Source organism: Manacus vitellinus, unplaced genomic scaffold (assembly GCF_001715985.3).
Source record: "Manacus vitellinus isolate BGI_N305 unplaced genomic scaffold, ASM171598v3 scaffold_78_pilon, whole genome shotgun sequence".
NCBI classification, from domain to species: domain Eukaryota; kingdom Metazoa; phylum Chordata; class Aves; order Passeriformes; family Pipridae; genus Manacus; species Manacus vitellinus.
The window spans coordinates 5,452-28,581 of record NW_021940807.1 but is presented as its reverse complement, the minus strand read 5'-3'; the positions used below and the strand labels follow the sequence as shown (position 1 = coordinate 28,581).

General features: G+C 51.1%; 1 protein-coding gene across 1 annotated transcript in view; it reads left to right on the top strand.

The window, feature by feature from the left end:
• SCAP (SREBF chaperone) overlaps nucleotides 1-23,130 on the top strand; it is a gene marked incomplete at its 3' end in the record, with an annotated part of 44,348 nt that overhangs the window by 15,797 nt on the left and 5,421 nt on the right. Inside the window, 10 exon segments of the mRNA XM_029964661.1 lie at nucleotides 6,310-6,394; nucleotides 6,397-6,459; nucleotides 7,215-7,372; nucleotides 16,396-16,616; nucleotides 17,789-17,894; nucleotides 18,716-18,888; nucleotides 19,627-19,753; nucleotides 20,878-20,990; nucleotides 21,678-21,772; nucleotides 22,254-22,395. Coding sequence (XP_029820521.1) covers nucleotides 6,310-6,394; nucleotides 6,397-6,459; nucleotides 7,215-7,372; nucleotides 16,396-16,616; nucleotides 17,789-17,894; nucleotides 18,716-18,888; nucleotides 19,627-19,753; nucleotides 20,878-20,990; nucleotides 21,678-21,772; nucleotides 22,254-22,395 — 1,283 coding nt within the window.

Sequence of the window (23,130 nt, the reverse complement as noted above, 5' to 3'; positions counted from 1 at the left end):
GGGACCCTCACTGGGACACAAGCTGCAGCAGGACAGAATCTCTGTCAGAAACGTCCCAGGGGCTCAGAATCATTTCAGTGGGGCTGAGCAAACCTCTGTGCTCGGGTCTGTGCACACCTGTGTGTATATCCAGAGTCTGTCTTTGAGTTTTCAATTCCAAGCCCGTTTTGGTCAAAACACTCCTGCTGTGATGATTTTCCTCCTCTGCTTTTGGAAGAGCTGCCCCTGTGCTGCCACAGCTGCAGGTTTTCCTTGGAGCTGGGATGGTGCTGGGGCTGCTCTCACATCACTTAAAGGATTATCAGAGGGACTGCTTCCAGGTGTTGAACCCCCCTGAGGTGGCTTCTCCTGCCTGGGGCCCTTTGTGGTTGTGAGCAGCAGTCAGGCGGTTGCTTCCTGATTTTTACTGCTCCACAGGAACCCTTGGAACTGTCAGGGACAGTTTTATTCTCAGATCTCTTGCTCTGTGGAACATGAAGCTTCTACAAGGCCCAAGCAACTGGATCCTACCTTTTCTTTATCTTGGATAAGGTTCCAAGTACCAGCTCTGGTGGCATTTTTTCACCTGAAAGCTGCAGCCAGCAGGGCCAAACCAGAGTTCCACCTGTGTCCTGAGTCACCTGAGTCACAGTTCCACCTCATTCCTGCTTGGGAATGACTTCCCAAAGCTGCTCCTGGCCTCAGGCTCTGCTTTTCAGCTCTCCCAGGTGCTCCTGCCCGGGGTGGATTCAGGAATGCAGGACAACTGCTGCAGTAGGGAATGTTCACCCACACATGTTGTGTTTTGGGAGGGGTCAAAACAAAACTTCCATGCTCATTCCTCTTCCTTAATTCAGGATTTCCTAGACAGGAGGAAAGCTGAGGGGAGTCACCAGCAGCTGTCCTTGTTCTTGGGAACCTCGAGCCCCCTGGGTCAGGCCTTGTACCTGCCCTGGCATTGTTCAGAGCAGGGAACTGAGGTGTTCCCACCACATCCCTGCAGCTCCAGGTGGTCTGTGGTAACTGTGGGTTTTGGCAGTGTCTGCATTCCCAAGTGCCAATATTTGAGGGTTCTGCAGTGCCTGTTACCTCCAGGCTGCAGAAACTCGTCCAAGACACCATCAGGCGTGAAGGGAAGAGTCTGTTTGACAAGCTCCAGGAGCTCGTTAGCAAAGCAGATAATGGGAGAGACAGGGGTTAAACACAGGGGGACACCCCTGGAGAGCAAGAGAACCTCGGCAAAAAACAGGAGTGTGGCTGAAGTGCTCCCTCTTTAGAAGCCATTTCAGGGGGTGTTTCAGTTCCTGCTCTGCTCTGCATTAACTGCTGGTGACTGGGTGTTAATTCTGGCTGGAGAAGTGGCCTTGCTAATTAGGTCAGACCTGTTCTGGAGCGGGGCCCTTCTGCCCCTGAGCATGTCAGTGTGGTGAGAGTGAGCTCTGGCAGGAGCCAGCTCTGACAGGCTGTCTCTGCACAGCTCACTGAAATGGGTGTGGGAAGCTGAGTTTGGGGTTGAGGTCTTCAAGTCTTCCTCTTAGGGTGGATGGTGCCACAAACTTCATCTGTCTCCTGTAGCTGCACCTATTTCCTGTATCAGGAAGAGATTCCTGGCTGGGAGGGTGGGCAGACCCTGGCACAGGCTGCCCAGAGAAGCTGTGGCTGCCCCTGGATCCCTGGGGGTGTCCCAGGGTGCTGTTACTTTATCAAGGTGTTTGGAGCGTGCCCTTTCCCCCCACCCCTCCTTCCTTCCACTTGCTGTGGTGTTTCCAAGCTGAGAAGGGAAGTGGTGCTGAAGGGAGCACAGATCCATGCTTCTGAGGGATTTGGGAAGAGCTCTTCTCTTGGCCAGGTAGCTTTGCAGCTGCAGTCCACATATTGCTGATCTCTTTAAAGTGAGAAATAAAACTGATTATGTCCCGTTGCATCCAGGCTGCATCCCAAGGGAGTTGGATTTCTCCTTGGTTTCCTCTGTGGTTGGGGCATTTTCTGGCCAGGGCTCAATGCAGGGGCTGCTCTCTGCATCCAGCACTTGGAGAACATCCCTGGCAGGCCGAGGTGCCTCCTGCCTGTTTGCTGGGTGTGGGATCATCCCCTGTGTGTGGGCTTGGCTCCGTGCCTGGGTGGACACTGATCCCTGGGCAGGGGGGTTCCCAAGGGAGCTGTGGGATGGGCACCCCCAGGGCAGCTCTGCTGGCCTGGACAGGGCCTCTCTGGTGGCCACACAGTGTCACATCTGCCCTTGCCTCGTGCTGAGGACCCAGCACTGGTCCTTGGCACGGATTTACTGCTGGGATTGGGTGATTTGTGCTCCTGGGAAATGCTGTGTTTTCCTGGGACGGATCTCACTGATTCACCTCGGCCCCCCCTCTGCAAAAATGAGTGAGAAACGAGCTGGAATCAGGAGAAAGAAGCTGGTGGGGGAAGATCAAGGCCCAGCTTTGGAACAGAAGCTCCTTTTGGCAGCGTTCCTGTGCAGCATGGCTGGTCAGAGCCCCCAGCACAGAGCAGGGAACACAAAATCATGGAATCACTGAATCCTGAAGGTTGGAAAAGCCCTCTGAGACCGTTGAGTCCAACCACGCCCCAGCACTGCCAAGGCCACCACTGCCCATGTCCCCACGTGCCACATCCACAGGGCTCTGAAATCCCTCTGGGGATGGGGACTCCCCCCCTGCCCTGGGCAGCTGTGCCAGGGCTGGACAGCTGTTTCAGGGAAGAAATTTCCCCAATATCCAACCTGACCCTCCCCTGGCACAGCCTGAGGCCGTTCCCTCTCCTCCTGTCCCTGTTCCCTGGGAGCAGAGCCCGACCCCCCCCCGGATCCTCCCTCCTGTCAGGGAGCTGGAGGGAGCTACAAGGCCTAAGCCTGACCTTGGACAGGTCTTTCTAAAGAGGAAAGAAGATACCCAGTGATCCAGGGGGTTCATCCTGACTTCTGTGAACAGGGAAGGAGCTGGAAACATCCTCAGAATTGCTGAGAAGGTCCATCCCTGTCCCCAGAGACGTGGGTGGGAAGAGGAGAAGGGAAGGGAGCAAAAGGGATCTGTTCTTTATTCCTCAGCCTGAAATGTGTTAGTAAAGACATTCCAGCAAACAGGAATGGATCTTGCATCCTGAATTCCTCAAAGGGATGGAGGTGAACCAGTCCTCTTGATCCTTCTGGGATCAAGGAGAGCTTGTGGAATTCTGCTGCAGAGGAAATGATCTCAGTTGTTGTTTTCCTCCCCCTCACCTCAGTCAAACCCGACCACCCTTGTGTGCAGAGAAGGTTTTTAGGAGCTGAAATAAATGCCGTGGTCCAGAATAAACCCCGTGTATCCAGGTTCAGTTCTGGGCTCAGGGTGGCAGCAGTGAATGCAGGGCTTCCTCCTGCCTGGGGAGGGCAGAGTGAGGATCTCCTGGCACAGTCACCACAGAGGCTGTGCCGGTGTGGAACGGGTTTGTCTTCAGCCTTGGAGGGGACACTGTTTTTAATGTCACTGAGAGACAAGACATGATGGATCTGGGTTTGATAATAAAGTAATATCCAAAGCACAGATTCCTGTGACTCATTCTCACTCTGTAGTCTGAAAATCTAAGTCAGTCTCCACTTCAGAGGGAAGGTTTTTTTGTTTTACTCTAAATCCTTTGTAGGTGACACTTATTTTCCTCATCCCCTTTGAACGGATCTGCTTTGGGATCTGCCTTTTTCCCTAAAAGGGGAGTGCCACTGACCCTGTGTGACAGCAGTGGTTCCTCCTGCCAGCCCAGGGAACGGGTGATGCCTCTAAAGGTGGCCATCAGGGTGAATTTGAAGTGCCCTCTTCTCTGAAGAACAGCTCCTGGGTGCAGTGGAGTTGAACATGAGCCAGGAGCCTGTGCAGCAGGTTCAGGGGAGTTAAACAGCTCAGGCTCTGCAGGTGTTTTTGTTGTTTGACTGAAAAGGGAAGTTCTGCTCCTAAAGAACTGCAGAACTGGCTGGACCCAGAGCCCCTGGGGGAGGTGGTGTATATTTATTTATTTATTGCTGGAAGAACATTTCACTCTCACAGTTTTGCACCGTTTGGGCAACCAGAGGAGCTGAGTTGCCCTCAGACTCCTCATGTTCTGGATCCCCACAGAACAGTCTCCCCTGGGATTTCCTGATGCTGCTGGAGCAGGGGGGGTGTGATGAGGCCTCTGTTCTGCTGCACAGGAAAGGGGAGTTCTCCTTTCCCAGGGCAAGGTTTTGGGGCCCTGTCAGTGGGAAACAGGGCAAAGCCACTGTCACTTATTCAGAAACAGGGCCTGTTGATGCACCTGCCAAGGCTGAAAAGGAGCTGTTGCTGCCAGATATTGATGTTCCCAAGCCTCTGGCAGAGGGAATGTTCCCAGATTCCCCCTCTCCTCAGCAGTGGGATTCCAGGCTGGGCTGTCCCTGCGAGAGCTGAGGCTGCAGACAGGCCCACAGCTTGTCCTGCAGTGAGCCAGCAGAGCTGGGAGCTGGTTTAATTCCATGTCTTCCCTGGGACCTGGCAGCCCCTTGCTCCCCTCCATCCTCCCTGGCTGCTCTGGGTGCTGGAGCTCTGGGAAGGAGGAACATACCAGTGTGGGGTTTCCTGGGGCTCACCTGGCCCTGCTCCATCCTGGCCCCCTGAGCCCTCCTGGGAATACATAAAGGAGCTGGAGGAGTGTTTTTGCTCAGACCTGCCTTGTGCTTGGTGACTAAAATGCACTCTCACTTCAGTTCACCAATTCCAGCTTGTTGCATGAGCCATTTTTCCTTTATGATGGGTTTTCCAAAGGGTTTCAGGTGCACGGTGACATTAGCATCTGAAAAGAGCTTTTCTCAAACCCAGAACTCCTTCCTGAGCTTTCCTGCCATCTCTGTTAGACCCCAGAGTCCCAGAATGGTTGGAGTTGGAAGGGACTTCAGGAGATCAGCTGGTCCAACTCCCAAATCCCAAGAACAGGAATCCCAATGACTGAGCTCTCCTGGGATCCACACCATGAGTAGTCCAGGTGTTGCAGTAAGGGCTGTAGTGGCTACACACAGCTGTGTACAGACAACAGGGGCTGGTTGAACCTTCAGTTCAAATCTTTTAGACGTGGGTTTCCTGTGGGTCATTTCTCTGAAAATGGGGATTATAATAAAAAACAGGTTCAGCTTTTTCTTTGTCCACGTGCCCAACAACACGCTGGGATGTCCTGTCCTGGCATTGAAATCATTTAGGGAAAAAATCATTCCCCCTCAGTCTGGTCAGTCCCTGTGCTTTGTTTTATCACTTGATTTGATTTTGGTATTTTATTATTCCTTTTTCTCTTCCCTCCCGTTCCATAAGAAAATGATAATAAGTAGATGTTGTGTTTCTGTCAGACTAATAAAAAGCAAATCTGACAAGCTTTGCCCCTGATTTCATTGGGTTTTTTTGGCTGTTTGTTGTTCACTCTGAGGCCTCGTTGCTTGTTCCTCCCTGGCCTCTGATGATCCAAACTAAGCCCTGATGAAGTGGGCAGAGCGTTGCATGAAAGCAATTCCAAGGCCTTTATATTTGTTCTGGAAATACTGCCAGAAAAGTCATCTATAAACAGGAAAACGTATCAGGAGTTGTAAGGCCACGAAAAGACCCAGGTTGTTCTCTGGTTCCTTTCAGTGCTGACAGTCCCAGCCCATCGATGGTCGCTGTATCTGCAGCTCTGCTTGTCCCACCACTTCACTCCTGGTTTGCTTTTAACCACTGTTGAGAACCTCTGGAGTTACGAAGCCCGTTCTAAGCTCTCTGAAACACCGGTTTCTCAACTTCTGAGTAGTTTCAAGCCTTTGTTGTGGGGCAGCTGCTCAACCGAAGGTTGAGGGGGCAAAGGAGCAAGAAGATCAGTATTTTTAGCTGTTTTGGTGTCTCGTTGCTGCCTTTAAAAGTGATTTGAGGACAAATGAAACTAGTGACAAGTTTTGGAAATGGTTTCAATCCAAGTGAGGAAAATTAGAGGATTATAAAGGGTTTGGGGCAGGGAGGCAGCCCCTGGAAAGCGCTGAATGTCTTGGGTTTGTGCGGGATTTGCAATAACTGAGCCACGGCCACGCTCAGTGTTTTTAGCACGGCTAACTTTGAGGTGGTGGAGGAATTTGTCTTATTCCTCTTCCAGGACTTTTAGTCATCCCTTTCCAATGGGGAAAGACTCCTGTGTTGGGACAGGACACGGATCAGTTCCTGTGAAACCTTAACCCTCATGCCCCGTGCCCTGTCCTGCACAGCTGGGCCTGCACTGGCGTGGGCCCGCTCATGTTTTGGGCTCTTCTGTCTCACAAAGTCCCTCCAAAGCCCCAACTCTGCTGTGTCCTGGTCTCTCCCCAGTTACCCGCTGCTGAAGCTGCCGCTGCCGGGGACCCCCGCTGCTGAAGCTGCCGCTGCCGGGGACGGGCCCGGTGGAGTTCAGCACCCCGGTGAAGGATTACGGGATTACGCTCCCCCCGCGCCCGGCCCGGCGCCGCACGGGGACCCGGCCGAGAGACCCGACTGGGTGAGTGCTGGGGCTGGGGAACGGCCCTGCTGGGCTATCGCAGGGCCTCACTGGGAGCAGTGCTGGGGCTGGGGGGAACGGCCCTTGCTGGGCTGCCTGAACATCCTCACTGGGAGCAGTTCTGGGGGGAACGGCCCTGCTGGGCTGCTGGGGCCTCCTCACTGGGAGCAGTGCTGGGGCTGAGGGGAACGGCCCTGCTGGGCTATCTGGGCCTCACTGGGAGCAGTTCTGTGGCCTGGGAAGGCTGTGCTGCCCCGTCCCTGGAGTGTCCAAGGGAGCGACCTGGCAGTGACTCCGTGAGGAACCTGCTGGTTGCTGCTCGTGTGTCCTCTGCCACTGTGAGGGACGGGGCGGGTTCACACGGAATCACAGAGCCACTGAGGCTGGAAAAGACCTCCAAGATCATCCAGTCCCGCCTGCCAGCACAGGCTGGGGGGATCTGCAGCACCGTGAGGTGTCTGTGAGAGGCAGTGAGTCCCTGCTCCTGCCTGCCCTTCAGGGACCAAATCCAGCAGGAATGGCAGCCCCTGCCTCCCACAGAAGTGCCCCAGGCTGCTCCAGAACCATCAGTGGCATTTTGCCTCTTGGAGAAACCCCCTTTTTGTTCCTGCTCTGTTGGTCCTGTCACGTTCCACCTCTGCTTAGGGAAGGGCAAACAGAGCCCGGCACAGCCCTTCCCTTCCCCAGGCTGTGCCTGGTCCTGCTGGGAGCTCCCCTGTGCCCAGGACCCTCACTGTGCCCCTGTCCCCCCGCAGTACGTGGGTGCTCCCGTGGCCTACATCCAGCAGATCTTTGTGAAAGCCACCGTGTCCCCGTGGCAGAAGAACTTCCTGGCCGTGGATGTGTTCCGGGCCCCGCTGTCCCGCGTCTTCCAGCTGGTGGAGGAGATCAGGAACCACGCCCTGAGGGACAGGTAAGGCACAGGCACCCACCTGGCTGTAAACCACTGCCTCTGGACCCAAGGGTGAGCTTCGAGTTGGTGACACTCTCAAAATTAAAGGAAAATGAGGGATCAGTGCTGACAAGGGATGTGGGATCCATCCTCACACAGAACAGTTCCCATTTGTGCTGGAGAACTTCCCTGTCCTCCGGATAAGTCACTGATAATCCTCAGGAATCTTCTGGTCACAGTCTGGAAGGGGCCTCCAAGGTGATACCTGTTAGAGCCATTTCAGTGTCACAGAATTCCTTCATAACCAACCAGGTGTGAATCACAGGGAGCTCCTGTGCCCCTGCCCTGCTCCTGGGAATTCCAGGTGGGCAGGAACCTTCTCCTGACTCTCCCTTCAGCTGTTATTAGGACCAGTTTGTACCTGCTTGGTTTTATCCTGTCACAGCAGGATGTTTATCCTACAACAGTGATTTTCCTCTGCTTCCAGACAATTCCAGGGAGAACTCCCACTCCCCACTCCGTACCTGTGGCTGTAAAGCCAAACATAAACCTCCTGGCTCACTGGTGAGATGCTCAGTATTCCATGTGCCATCCTGGGCCCTCCCCTTGGCACTGCTGCTGTGGCACTCCTGGAGGTGGGAGAGCAGAGCCGTGCACGGATTCAGAGTCTCACTTGTGTGGTATTTTCCATGCAAAGGCCTTTCCTGATCTCAGGGAGATCACAGGGCCCTTTTTCCCATTAGGAGGGGATTTATCACCACCCCTGTGTCCCTCTGTCCCTTCTAGCCCACCAGGTCCCACCTCACAGCAGGAACTATTTAAAGAAAGGCAATTAAATTTGTCCCAGCCCTCACATCCTCCACTCCAGAGCCTCTGTTCCTTTCCTGAATCCACAGTGTTCCTGGATTTTATGTCATTGGCAGACATCCCTGGGTCTTATCACAACTTACTAATAAAAATACATAATAATCAGAGAATCCTGGAATGGTTTGGGTTGGAAGGGACCTCAAAGCCCATCCAGTGCCACCCCCTGCCATGGGCAGGGACACCTCCCACTATCCCAGGCTGCTCCAATCCCTGTCCAACCTGGCCTTGGACACTTCCAGGGATCCAGGGGCAGCCACAGCTTCTCTGGGCAAACTGTTGCATCCCTGGTTCTGTGACCTGCCTGTGAGAGATCCCACTTGTTTCCCTCAGCACTGGGGGCTCCCCTTCCAGCAGCTCCCTGACATTTTCCTGTTAACCTGGTTCTTCCTGCACCACAGTTTTCTGTCTCTCCTGTGAGTTAAAGCATTTTCTGTGTGGTGCTGCATCCAAAGCTTTGGGGCCCAAGGAGATGAGACCTGCTCTGCTTCCCTCAGCCAAGGAGTCAGGAGTTTAAAGGACAGACCCCTCGTGTTCTCTCCTGGCAAGCCAAGAATGCCTTTTATGCACAATAAATTACCCTGGTGGGTTTGGGTTTTCTTTTAATAAGTTTTCCATCAAGATCCACTTTTTTGTCTGAGAGTTCCAGGTTTCATGGGGTCCCTGGCCAGGCTCCTGCCTGGGTTTGCTGTCAAAGGCCAGAGAGGCTTCCCAGAGTGTCCTTTGGTGCTCGGTGAGGATGAGGGTGCTGAGAACAGCCCAGATGGGGGGAAATGGTGATATTGGAGCCTCTGATCATCCCCCAGCTGTCCAACCAGGAGCTTCCTTCATTCCTTGTCCTCCAACTCTCACAGTCAGGGAGGATTCACTGCCCCACCTCCTTTGCTTCATTTCTGGGGGTCCCCTGGCTCCTCTGCCTCAGGATGTGCCCGGTGTGACCCATCCCTTGCCCCCAGCTGCTGCTCTGGGGGTCATTCTTTAGCAGTGCCATTTTTACTGTGAAATACAGATTCACTTTTTCCTCTCCCCTGCCAACTCCCACAGCCTTGGCCTGACCTTCTGTCCGTGTGCCAGCCCATCTCCCCCGTTATCCTATGGATGATAATCTGTTCCCAATTCCAAGGCAGAAACAACTTGCTGCCAGGACTGTGTCGTCCCCTCCTTATCTCCCTTTGTTCTCCTTGTATTTCCATTATCTCCCCTTGGCATTGCCCTTGATGAGCAGTGGTGCAACGTGGAGGCAAAATTATTACTTTTATTATTATTATTATTATTATTACCAGAAGAAAACCACCTCAATATTTCGACCTAAACCCTGGGGTAAGGTCACCATTTCAGTGGTGGGCTCTGACACGTGAGGAAACATCTGATTTTGAGATAATTTCTGAAAGTCATTGTGAAGTTCTTGTTGTAGGTTGCTTTTGTCCCTATCAAAGTTGAGCACAGTGGATTTCCTCGATTTACAAACAGGCCTCTTTTTATCTTCTATTTTATATTCTTTTATCTTCTGCTTTATATTCTTTTATCTTCTATTTTATATTATTTTTTCATGTTGAAGCCCAGAAGGAGCTGTGGTTGCTGAGTGTGACTGGGCAGGAAGACACCGTGGGTGTGTTTTCCTCAGCCCAAGGTGGTTGAGCTTTGAGCTCTCCCCCTGTAAAACCAGGAGTGACCTGGAATCTGTGGTGTGCCCAGTTCCTGGGTTTTGGTGTGACCTGGAATCTGTGGTGTGCCCAGTTCCTGGGTTTTGGTGTGACCTGGAATCTGTGGTGTGCCCAGTTCCTGGGTTTTGGTGTCACTCTGCACCCACAACATCCCCCCAGGGACACACTGTGGTGTCACATTAAAAGGGGCAGAAAAAAATCTCCATATCTTGGTTTTAATCCTTCTCTCAGTGTCTGGGAATGTCTCCCCAGGTGCTGGGCTTTTCCAGGAAGCCATCCAGGAGGGTTTTTCCTTCTTTTCTGTGGCCTTATCTATCACCTTACAATTCCCACCCCGTGGCTACAGCCACTCACACTGCACAATATTCAATTAGAGTTGTGCAGTGATGTGATTTTACACCCTGGGGATTGCCCAGTGTCAGTGCAGGTAACTCAGGGGCTGGTTGTTCCATAATGACCCAAACTTTAATAGAAACACAATCACTAGGATGAGAAGCAAGGAGGTCAATACCAACAGTGTGATAACAGGATGAAGCATTTGGTGGCAGATTCTGGCAGCTGCAGGGGCCCACCCAGACAGGGTGTCTCACCAGGGTGTTCCCCATCCTTTTTCACTCCTTTTGTCACACAGGATATTTCTTCTGCATTGTGATAGGCAGTAATTAGCTTTTTGTCCATTTTCTTGAGCACCTTTTAGTAATTGTCTCAAGTCTCATCTTGCAGCAGTCCCTTTCACTGGTGTGAAATTCATGCTCGTGGGGGCAGGCTGTAAATCCTGAATTAGAATATAATTAGATTCTAAAAACTGATAGCAATTAAAACTGTGTTTTGTAACGTTAACAAAATTACAAACACAAGCATTAGAGCCATTACTTGTATCTGCAATGACATTATCTACAAGCACCGAGTTACACAAAGTTTTATGGAAGCATAGTTTTTATTAATATATATGAGCACTGGTTTTAAATTTTCATTAGGATAAATTTTAATTTACCCTAATAATTTTAATTTAAATTATAGACATTTTGTTCAGTGTCTGGACAAATGCCTGGGGCTTTAATGGTGTTACCTTCACAAACAAATCCTTGTTGCCCTCGTACAGTACATATATTAGCATCAACAGTTTGTTATTTATTTTCATCTTTTCAGGTTCCTCCTCTGTGCTGTAGAGGGCAGAGCACAGTCCTGTGTGGTTTGGTTTTCAGGCAGTGGCTGGGTGTGTTCCATGGCCCAAAGCCCTGTGTTGGCAGCCCAGAGCTGGGGCTGTGCTGGGCTCAGAGGTCAGACTGGCTGGATACCACCAGCATCCCATTTTCTGTTTGAATCAGTTGGATTATTCCAAATCACCTGTTGAGTTTTGTTGGGTGAGGTGGTTTTTCCCTTCCCCTTTCTTTTGAGAAGGCAGTTGTTATTGGCTGTACCCCTGGGCACATCTGAGAGCCAGAGGGGTGTTTGTTTGGGTGATGCCAAGTGCATCTGTGATCAGCTGCTGGTCTTTGGTTCTTTTTTTAGCCAGTTCTCTCTCACTGCAGTAACAGGTTTGTTAGAGGCCACTGATTAGTTCCCAAAGTTAAAAGGGAGAAGTCTAGAGGGTTGTTTGGATTTCCTGAGGTCAGTGGTGATTGCCCCAGTTTGGTAATTGATAGCTGAATATTTGAGAGCTCACCTACCAGAGCTGCCAGTGCTGTTCTCAGGATGTCACCTGCACCCCACACATGGGGTTGGCAGGGATGTGAGCAACCTGGATCATGGTGGAAATACTATTTTGCACCAGCAGCTTGACTCACCTGGGGACTGAAGGCCCAGGCTCTGTTTAAAGGGGTTTTTTAAAGTTATGTCAGGATTTGTGCTTAAAAAGCAGGCATATATTTATTTTTCTTTTGTAGTACAGTTTACAACGTGTGAGATTGTTCTTGTGCATTTAGAACATCATTTTTAATTTAGCATCCCATTGAGATGTTTTCATTAATTCCTTTTAGGGACAGAAAGAGTGGATTTCCACTCTTCTTTGTGATGCTCCATTTCTGTTTATAAAAAGCAGCTTAAGCATAAGTATACTTAGAGGTACACATTTTTTATTTATGACCACCCTGTCACACATGAATTTTATAAAATTAAATGATGGTTTTATGGCTTGTTTCTGTTATAAACAAGATGCAAGCACAGGTTGTGTTAAAATAAACTTGGTTTTCCCTTTTTTTTTTTTCCAGTGGATAAATTGCTCTTATCACATTCTGTTGACAATGATTGATTAGCATAGGTAACAGAAAGTGAGGTAAAATAAAAAGTACTTAGAATATAAGTATTTTCTTTTTTTAAAAAAATAGTTATAGTTTTTTTTATATTTTATTTGCAGGTCATATTTACATTCTGTAGTTATCTTTCCTTTTGGCTAAGGAAGGAAGAAAAAAAAACTAGTTACCTGAGGAAGAATTGGAAACGTTTACACATATTTACATAATTTCATATATGCATAAATCTTGGTGTCTACTTCCAAGTTATATTTGGTTGAATTTTTAATTTTTTTAATTGATTGAAATAAAGTTATATATATTGATAAGGTAAAAGGTTTTCCCACACTATTGTTTTATTTAATAAAGACAAAAGAAAAGACAAAGTGAACTTATTAAAATTTAAACTAATAACACATAAAATGGTTTATTTTATATAACTTGGTTGTTAATAGTTGGTCTTCCAACAAGTGGCTCTTGATGAAAACACAAACACAGTACGAGAATTAATAAACTAATAATCTAAATAATTATTAGATGTTTCATCAGTCTCAGGCGGTTCTGATTCACTCGTAGCTTGTGCCTATAAAAAGATGAGGTGAAAATTCGGCCTACTACAAATTAACCATTGAAAAACCCCGAAAAAACAATTTATGGAGTGTTGACTTGGTTTCTGTGCACATCCCACAAGTTAAAAGAGTTCCAGGGCAGTTTGCTGGCAGTGTCTTCAGTCATGGGGGGGGTTGCATTCCTGGAGAAAGAGGAAAAGGGAAAAAACCCCAAGCCCCGGAGGGGTTTCTCTTCCAGTGAACACTCAGCAAGTCGTTCAGCACAGTCAGACACTTTTATTTCGTTGTAGGTGACAACCAGCTGGGTACAGGAACAGAGAGGGGTGTAAGGTCACACCATTGCTGAGTGCCCTTCCTGCTTTTTGAGGGTGTTCCTGGGAAAGGGAAAAGAGAAATAGGCTGGGTTCACTCCTGAGCCAGCCAGGCTGGTCAGAAAGAGGGGGTTGAGATCCAAACAAAATCCCAGCTGCTGCTTCCCGAAGAGTTTACCACTTGGATTTACAGTTTGTGCCCAGGTTTGGGGGTGGATCTCCTCTGGGATCAGAGGGAGACCCTTGTAAAAACCTTGTAAAAACCTGACACAGTCCCTGTTTGAGCTGGGTTGCCTTTAGGGTTTTTTGCAGCTCTGCCTCTGTCCCTGGAGCCGTGGGTTCCCTTTAGAGAGAGCACCTGCTGGGTTCACTGCGGTGCCTGCAGCTTCTCAGCACCCCTCTGCACTGCTGCGGGCTGGGTTTCAACTTCACCTGATTCAGGGTCACGTTTTGAGAGTTTAATCAAAAAATCAGGGTGCATTTTTCTGCAGCAAAAGGGAGCCCACGGGTTTCTCTCTGCGGTTTTCCCCAGGCAGGAGGATTCCCAAAGCCCGAGTGATGACCCTTCTCTCTTTGGGCGCTGTTCCCACCGTGTGTGTTAGCTGTTGAGTTCAGGGCATCAGGCACAGCAGCTGCTGCAGAGTCGCGTTTGCAGACAAGTGCCTGCAGTGAAGAGTCCCCAGGAATTGTTTTTCCTGTTCTTTCGGTGGGTTTTGGTCGCCTGGCAAACCCTGCCTTCAGCGAGTTTAACACCGGGCAGTTGTTTGTTAATGCACAATGGTTTAACAGCAGCAGGGTTTGTTCTTTTTAAGCTGTTAGCACCTCCTTTACCTGCAGCTCCTTTTGTTCCCGGCCTGCTGCGGGAAGGGGAAACGTGAGGTTGTTCACTTCAGTTCTAAACAACTTGTTTTTAGCCACCAGTTCAGAAACTGGAGTTTTCCGTTTTTCTCCCGTTTCCCTCTTACAGGATGACAATAACTTTAATACTTTACTGTCTGATTCCAGACCCACATATTCAACATCACCAATCAGTTCAGAAGTAGGTGAATCTTTAGATTTTTGTTGTGCACCAAACACACTTTGTTGTTGGAATTGTAACTCCAGTTTCTCTGTATTTTCTTGCATTTTTGCCACCTCTGTTGGGGAGCAGGAATCATCGTGCAGAACAGCAATTCTAACTTTCATTAGAAACAGAGTTTTCTGTGGTTTTGTCACAGCAAATATGCCCTTTCCAGATTCCCATATCTGGATGAGTTATTGACTTTTGGGGCTGTTTGACTCCAGCAGTTTGTTTTTCTGGCAGTGGTTTCTCTTTGCGGTTCACAGGTGGAGTTTTAAGGTGGTTCAAGCATTTCAGAACTTTTCCTTTAGCTTTTTTAAGCATTTCAGTGCACTCCTGCTCCACTTGGGAAGAGGTAAATTTGCATTTTTGCCGAAGAATATTCCTGACACCCCACCTTCCTGGTACCATTTTCTGTCACCTTAAAAGGGGCAGAAAAGAAGAATTTTCTGTCCAGCCTGTATTAATTTATCAGTGTCTGTCAGTGTCCCCCAGGAGATCAAAGCCTTTTAATGTCCAGAACATTCTGCTGCTGTATCACCTTCACTTAACAGATTCCCCAGAGGACAGGAATTATTGGTACCTTTTATGTAAGGACTGCACCAAAAGTGTTCAGAAAACCCCTCAGCAGGTTCTTCTTGAGTTATTTCAGCACCTGAAAAGGGACTCACTTGAACAGTTCACGAAATAACACCTTTATTTATACAAATTTGTGACAGTTTGTGAGGTTCACTGTGTCTGGAATAGGGTCTAACTGCAAAAACCCCACACTTAAACTGTGTAGTGATAATAATAACAGTAATGCAAAGCGTAGGCTCACACACTGAAGCAAAAGCAACTTACAGAGAAGTAAAACAACTGAGACAGAATAAGTAAAGCAAAAAACTGAAGTGCACAGCATAGAGCAAAAGCAACTTACAACGAAGTAATCAGGAAAAATTTTGAAGTGCTGTGGAGCAAAAGTAAAATGAGTGTCTGTGTATAAGGAATAGCTTTTGCTCGGGCCCAATCTCTTTTTATACCTTTCTCTTTAGGCAGTTGGAGTGGCTGTAGTCAGTAACCTAATTTTGGGGTGATAGACAGATGAAATAGGCCCAAGGGTCCAGTTCCTGGGTTATCTCTGTTTCTTCCTTTTAATCCTTTTATCAGTTTTTGGGAATGTCTCCCAGTGCTGGGGTTTTCCAGGAAACCATCAGGAGGGTTTTTCTTCTTTTGTGTGGCCTTATCTGTCACCTTACACAGGTCAGCTGGCTCTTCCTGGAGCTACCAGAGGCATCACTGCATCAATCCCTTTAAATTGTTCTTCCCAAAGCTGTTGTCCCTACAAACACCCTCTTTCTGGGTGTATTTTCCAGTCTTGTCTTTTGGTAGCTGTGACTTCTCCGGGTGTCCTGCCATACAGCCACTGGATGCAGGTTCTGGAGGGAGCCCTCACAAGGACAAATCATCATGTATTGATTTCTGTGTTTGCTCTTTGTAGTTTAGAAACAATCTCCTCTGGAACCACCTTCCTGTGACCTGCGAGGCCGGAGCCAGCAAGGGCTGGTCTCTGTTCTTCACTTGGCCTCTGCTCAGTACACCTTTCCTGGGCAGATCCCACCAGTTTCTGTATTCCAAGGAGGGAATTGTCTCTTCTGGACCAGCAGCTCCTCCTTGTCTGTCCAACAGCTGGTTCTGTCACTGACCCTTCACACCAGGGCCTTGTGCAATCCCAGGCTGAGTTCTGCTTGGATCAGTGCTTGATAAGGATTCTGTCACTGTGGTAAAGGAAGTCTGGGAGCAAACACAGGTTCCAGTTCATACCAGTTACAGCTCTGTGGATTTCTGAAGCCCTAAGGTTCAGAAGTTCTCCTTTCCACACAAAGTAGGGGAATTGGGAGGACACCACAGCCAGGTGAGACATTGCATCCTTGGAAGGTTTTAGAGCACTCTGGGCACCTCACAGGACCCACTTCAGGAGGGCTGGCCAGGACTCCTGTGACACATCCTGTTCTGTGTGTGGGGAGGGGTGTGCAGAGGGGTTTGGGGACTTGGAAGAAGAATTCCAGGGAGACAAATCTCTCTGTTGAGTGGAGAATGTGCAAGTGGGAATCGCGTCACTGAGGATGGGTGAGCAGTGAGAGCTGTGTGGGCAGGCAGCAGCCAGAGGAGTGAGGGTGGAGTTCTGGAGCCTGTGCCTAGTTCCAGGGAGAAGCAGGCTCCTGGTCCTCAGCTGTGAGGAAGAAGAGCAGCGACACAGTGAGGAAGGTGCTGGAATGTCCATCTCGGCGGCTTTGCCTTTCCTTAGGGAGAGTTAAACACACACAGGACAGTTTGGGTCCCACTCCCCCGTGTTTGCCTTTCAGTTCTGGAGTCAGGAGCTTGGAGGAGCTTTGCCTGCAGGTCACAGATCTCCTGCCTGGCCTCAGGAAGCTGCGGAACCTGCTCCCGGAGCACGGCTGCCTGTTGCTGTCTCCGGGGAACTTCTGGCAGAACGACCGGGAGCGCTTCAATGCCGACCCAGACATCTTCAAAACCATCCACCAGCATGAGCCCAAGACCCTGCAGACGTCAGCCACTCTCAAAGGTGAGGTGCTGCAGTGCCACAGGCGCTGTGAGAGTTGCCCACGGATTCCATTGTTATTCCATCCTCGCTAATTCCAATATCTGGATCGCTCCAAGTCCCGATTTGGGTGGCATTTTGTCACTCACAGCAGCTGAAAGCAAGGTGCCCAATCTGTGACAGCTCTTATTTTATATCTGTGTTTGAGCTCAGAATGTGGAAGATGAATAATTCACTCAGTCAGGCTCCTTTCTGCAGGTAAAAATAGCAGCTGTTTTGTTCCTCTCACTCCACCCAAGCTCCAGCCTGGCTTTTCCCTCTGTCACACTCCCCGTTGTCAGGGATAAATGAACATTCATCCTGCTCCCCTGGGCCTTCACTGATGGTTCCCTGCACACAGCCCGAGCTGACAATGGAGATCAGAAATGTATTTTTCCTCTCTTAATTAAAAAAAAACCCTCTGACCGTGTGTGGGACCATTAGTGGCTCCATAATGCCAGAGGAAATGGTGTATTAAATGCTGTTTCAGTCCTTTGGTTTTAAAGGAACTTTGTACCTGTCAGGAAGTGTAAAATGTATAATGGGACATGTCTGAAAAGGGAGTTGTAACCCTGAAGTAAGTTTGCTTTAAAGGTTATTTTTGAGCATCCAGAGTGTGAGCACACTGAGGATGGAGCTCGTGGAGCCTGTGTGAGAGCTCACTTGCAAATGAAATAGAGGGAGAATCATGGAATCAGAGAATTGTTGGGGCTGGAAAAGCCCTCTGAGACCATCAAGCCCAACCATTCCCCAGCACTACCAGGGCCACCACTGACCATGTCCCCAAGTGCCACATCCCCAGGGCTTTGAAATCCCTGCAGGGATGGGGACTCCCCCCTGTCCAGCCCCTCAAATGTCCTGTGCCTGGGGACCCCAAAACTGCCCCGGGACTGGAGGTGGGGCCTCGGCAGTGCTGACACAATATCTGTGATACAGATATTGTGAAACACAATACCTGACCCAATATCTGTGATGCTCCATCCCCACTCCTTGCGCCGGGTGTTGCCCCCCATCCGTTGGTGTCACCGAGCACCGGGAAGTGCTTCCATCGGAGCAGTCCCCGCTGTTCTTCACCAGGCACAGCCGTGTGCCCTCTCCTCGTGTCCTGCTGTCCCCTGCTGTGCTGTCCCCTGACTGCTGTCCCTGTGTCCTTGCAGACCTGCTGTTCGGGCTGCCCGGGAGGAGCAGCGGGGTCAGCCTGTCCAAGCGGCAGCGCGTGGTGTCCTACACCGTCACGCTGGCGCTGCAGCGCTACGACTCCAGGTGAGGCACAGCCCAGCTCCCCGGGGCCTGGGCTGCTCCCAGAGAATGGGCTCTTTGCCCCACTCACCACTGCCGTGTTTGCCTTTAGTCTCCGTTCTCCTGGGGTTTAGAGCACTTTGGACCCCCCGAAGGAGCTGTTTGGGAGAGAAAACTCGCCGTGTTTTAAGGAGATAAAATACGATCGGTTCTCAGCTCCTCATGAAAAAATATTGTCTGTAATATCCAGAGATGCCACTGGGAATTCCTGTGGCATCCAGAGTCCAGTGGGGCTGGTTTGACCCAGTTCCCTGCTCACAGACTGGTTTGCTTCCCAGTAACCACTGGTTCCACCGGTGAAAGCGCTTTGGCAAAGCCAGCATAGATCAAGTGGATCTGAGGACTCAGTGCTGCACAGAATTCCCCAAGGGATGCCTGGGGTGGAATTGGCAGCTCAGGAGTCCAGACCTGCTCTGCAGGACCCCACAGCCCCCAGGACTGTCGTGTGGCACCTCTCCCAGCCATTTTTACACAGAATTCTGTGATTCTGTGGAAATTCTGGGGGTGTTTGAGACCACGGCGTGTCCTGTTCCCCAGGGCCCAGATTCTGGCTGATGAGCCTTTGCTTTAAATAGATTTGGAGAGAATGAACAGCAGATCTTGGCAGAAATCAAGGTCTGTGAGTTTGGGCCACCCAGGAACACCCTTGGGAGTGAGACTGGAGAGACCCACGCCCTGTCGGTCCCAGTGAATCTATGGAGCCGCTTCCTGCTGGGCTCTGGGGATTGTGTGTGGGTTCTGGGAGCAGTGTGAGGGACCTGCTCTGCTGCTCTCCCCCTGTGCAGGTTCCTGAGCAGCCTCCGCTCCCGCCTGAAGCTGCTGCACCCCAGCCCCAACTGCTCCCTGCGGGAGGAGAGCGTGGTCCACGTGCACTTCAAGGAGGAGATCGGCATCGCCGAGCTCATCCCGCTCGTCACCACCTACATCATCCTCTTCGCCTACATCTACTTCTCCACACGTAGGTTGGGGGCCTTGCAGGCTGGGGGGCCACTTGGGCACCTCCCAGCTCCTGTGGGGCCAGGGCTGCTGATCAGCAGGGCCCCCATGAGGCACTCCTGGCTGTGGCACTGCCATCCCCGCCTGTCTCAGCAGCAGTGCTGCTCTTGGAATGTTACCCTGGACTCTCATGGAGACAGTTCATAGTCCTTTTTATCCACTTTCTGCTGATTTGTCCCCTTAGCCAGTGTGGGGTTATTCCTTGGGATACACCTCCCCATCCCTGGAAGTGTCCTGGTCTTGTGGAAGGTGTCCCTGCCCATGGCAGGGGGTTGGAACAAGATAATCCTTAAACTCCCTTCCCACCCAAACCATTCCGTGATTCTGTGATAACTTCTGAGGTGTTTTCTGTCTTAGGCACCTTTTAAATGCCATAGGAATGACTTTTTTCCCCGGATTATTCCATCCATTATCAGACAGGTCAGACCCCTCTGGCCACATTTCAGTTCCTTTTTTTCACCCCTCAGTGCTGGGCTGGGATTGGTTTGAGCTGGGAACCAGCACTGTCCCGTGTCCCACCCGTGTGCTGGGAGGCTCTGGGAGGCTCTGGGAGCTGCACCTCAGGCCCTGACACTGAACTCCCCTTTCCTGGGGGCTGGGGGGTCTGGGTTACCTCCTGAAGTCAGTCAGGACGAGGGTCCCTCCTCCCTTAGTGTGGATGCCCTGGGCTGTTCCTGCTAATCCGTGCTGTGTTTTCCAGGGAAGATCGACATGGTGAAGTCCAAGTGGGGCCTGGCTCTGGCTGCAGTGGTGACAGTGCTCAGCTCCCTGCTCATGTCCGTGGGGCTCTGCACCCTCTTTGGCCTCACCCCCACGCTCAATGGAGGGTATGTCCGGCCCCTCTGCCCGGGGGGATGCATGTGGGAGGCTGGTCAGTGCTCCTGGGGTATCAGTCACACACTGCCCTGCACAGGCACCATCACAGCTCTCCAGGGATCAGGGGGATGTGTTTCCCTGCTGGCCAGAGCCCAGTCCTCTGGGAGGTTCCTCTGAGCAGCTGGCTCTGTGTGCCTAAAGCAGAAGGAATTGTTGGGAGAACGTCTTGTTCATAACCTGATTTCCCGGAGCTGAGCAGGTTCTCCCACACCTCCTCCTGTGCCTGCACTGTCTTTGTTTGAGGATTTCCAGCCCTTTCCTCACAGCAGTCTCCTGTCCCGAGGTTCTGCCTGCAGGGTGTTCTCCTGGCTCCCCCTGGCAGGGTTTAGGTTATTGTGGTTCCTGCAGGGTGTTCTCCTGGCTCTCTCTGTCAGAGTTTAGGTTATTGTGCTGCCTGCAGGGTGTTCTCTTGGCTCTCCCTGGCAGAGTTTAGGTTATTTATGCACAAAGCACGTGCACAGCTGGGGTTGTTCCCGGTGCTGTGGCTGGAGAGCAGAGCTCCACCACCTCCCAGCTGAGAAATCCCTTCATGTGTCTCTTCACTGCCCAGGGTGGGATCACTCAGAGCCCCCCAGGCTGGAACTTTGGCCCACAGGGTGTCCAAGCCAGGCCCTGCCCCTGCTCCTCACCTGGGAATTCCAGTTGGAAAGCTGTGTTTGCTGTGGTGCTGAGCTGGGGTTTATCAGATGGTCCCTGTGGAGGTGGGACACGCTCCCAACCCCCTCCCTGATGACTAATTACCCCCAAGTCCCCTGCAGTGTTCCAGGTCCACCCCTCTCTTTACACCTCCTTGTACCAGGTGCTGGAGAGTGAGGGCTCTGTCCCCACCCTGGGAAGCACCAACACCAATGCAGTGGTGCTCCACAAGGGCCACTTTCCAGAAATTCCTGCAGCTTTGCAAAAGTGGGGATTAAACACAAACCTTTTCCCCCATCCCAGTGTGACCCTGGGAGAAGGGACTGGGCTCTGGGGGTGTCTCCTCACCTCGACTCCGGGCTGTGTTTGCTGCTTCAGCTGCCTCTTTCCTCCTTTCCACCCTGGATCTCCCCCTCAGCTCCACTTCTGTGCCCTGCAGGGAGATCTTCCCGTACCTGGTGGTGGTGATTGGCCTGGAGAACGTGCTGGTCCTCACCAAGTCCGTCGTCTCCACGCCCGTGGACCTGGAAGTGAAGCTGCGCATCGCCCAAGGTGGGGGCTGTGCTCTGGGAGGCTCCAGGGAGGGAAACCTGGGAATCCCAAGGACTGGGAGAGGGGGAAAGGTCTGATTCTGCTCCACGGGGGAAAACAGTGTGAATGGTTCATCTTTTTGTCCCGTTTTTAATCCCGAGAAATAACATAACCCTGTTGTTGTGGGCACTGCTTTTTGGGGTTGTGGACTGAGACATGGCTAAATAAGTTTAAAAACAGAGTAGTAAGGGAGAGCTGGATCTGCTGGTGTAATATTGAGCACCTTGTCCTCGTGTCAGGGATATCCTGAGTGCAGTCCACAGGTGGTACCAAATTCTCCTGAATTGTGACAAAATTATCTTTTCCATTCTCTAAACACTCTGTGCCTGAGTGAGGATTTGAGTGTGCCCAAACCATGGCTAAATGGAACTTGCAAACTTCAAAGCTGTTTCTAACCATCAGGGAGGAGAGAGCCCAGAGTGATGCCCAGAAAAAATCTTACCTAGTTTTAACAATAACAAAACACAAAGGTGTTTTGCATCCCAGATGGAAAACAAGCCCCAAGACCTCAGTGGGCCTTTGCACTCTGGAATTTTAGCCTGAAAGGCCCTTTTTGCCTGTTGTCTGTGGTTCTGAAGAAGGGAAATGCAGTTCCCTTTGCTGGCACCAGGGAAGAGGCTCCTTTGACCTGTCCCTGCCTTTCTCCAGGGCTGAGCAACGAGAGCTGGTCCATCATGAAGAACATGGCAACGGAGCTGGGGATCATCCTCATCGGGTACTTCACCCTGGTCCCGGCCATCCAGGTGAGTGTGGGGAGTGGGACAGGGGCTCGAGGCACAGAGCCATGGAACTGCTTGGCTTGGAAAAGCCTCGGAGACCACTGAGTCCAACCAATCCCTGGCAATGCCAAGGCCACCACTGACCTCGTCCCCAAGTGCCACATCCTGTCCCAGTTTCCTGTTCTCCTGCCCCCCTGCCCTGTTCTGCTGGCAGAGTCCTGTTCCCTGTCCCAGTGTCCTGTTCCCTGTCCCAGTGTCCTGTTCTCCTGTCCCAGTGTCCTGTCCCCTGTCCCAGTGTCACCGTGGGTGCTCCTGAGGCACACGGTTTGTGGCTAAAAAGAGCAAAGAATGAGAATCTGAATAAAATGAGATTTCCCAGCCCTAAACCCTCAGTCACTCTGGGGTTTGTCAGTAGAACACCCAGCCCTGGGCTCTGGGCAAGGCTTTGCTGAGTTCCTGTGTTCTGGGGTAGAAATCAGAGCTGATCCCTGTCTCCCACCCACAGGAGTTCTGCCTCTTTGCCGTGGTTGGCCTGGTGTCCGACTTCTTCCTGCAGATGTTCTTCTTCACCACCGTGCTGTCCATCGACATCCGACGGATGGAGGTGGGGAAGGGACACGGGGCCGGCCTGGGCTTCCTTCCCTGCTGTGCTGGGGGACTGAAGGGAGCACAGCCTGGGACTTTCACCCTTCAAATAGAAAAAAACCATAGAATCAGAGGATCATGGAATCGTTAAGGTTGGAAAAGACCTTTAAGATCATCAGGTCAAACCATCAAACAGCACCACCACCTTGGTCACCACCGTGTCCCCAGGTGCCACATCCAGGTGGCTTGTAAATCCCCCCAGGGATGGGGCCTCCAGCCTGTGCCAGGGCTGGACAGCCCTTTACAGGAATAAATTTTCCCAATAGTTCATCTAAACCTCCCCTGGCACAACTTGAGGCCGTGTCCTCTGGTCCTGGGGGGCCTGAGCTGTTAAAGTTCCTGTGCTTGCCCAGTTACACTCCCAGGGATGGGGACAGGACACCTGAGGGGATGAGACACCCTCAGGAAGGACATGGAGCTGTTGGAGTGAGTCCAGAGGAGGCAGCAAGGTGATCAGAGGGATGGAGCAGCTCTGTTGGGAGCAAAGGCTGAGAACTGGGATTGTTCAGCCTGGAGAGGAGAAGCTTTGGGGTGACCTGATTGTGGCCTTCCAGGGCATGGAGGAACCAACAGGAAAGATGGAGAGAGACTATTATCAAGGGATGGAGGGACAGGACAAGGGGGAATGGCTTCAAACTGACAGAGAAAAGGGTTAGATGGGATATTGAGAAGGAATTCTTCCCTGTGAGGCTGGTGAGGCCCTGGCACAGGTTGCCCAGAGAAGCTGTGGCTGCCCC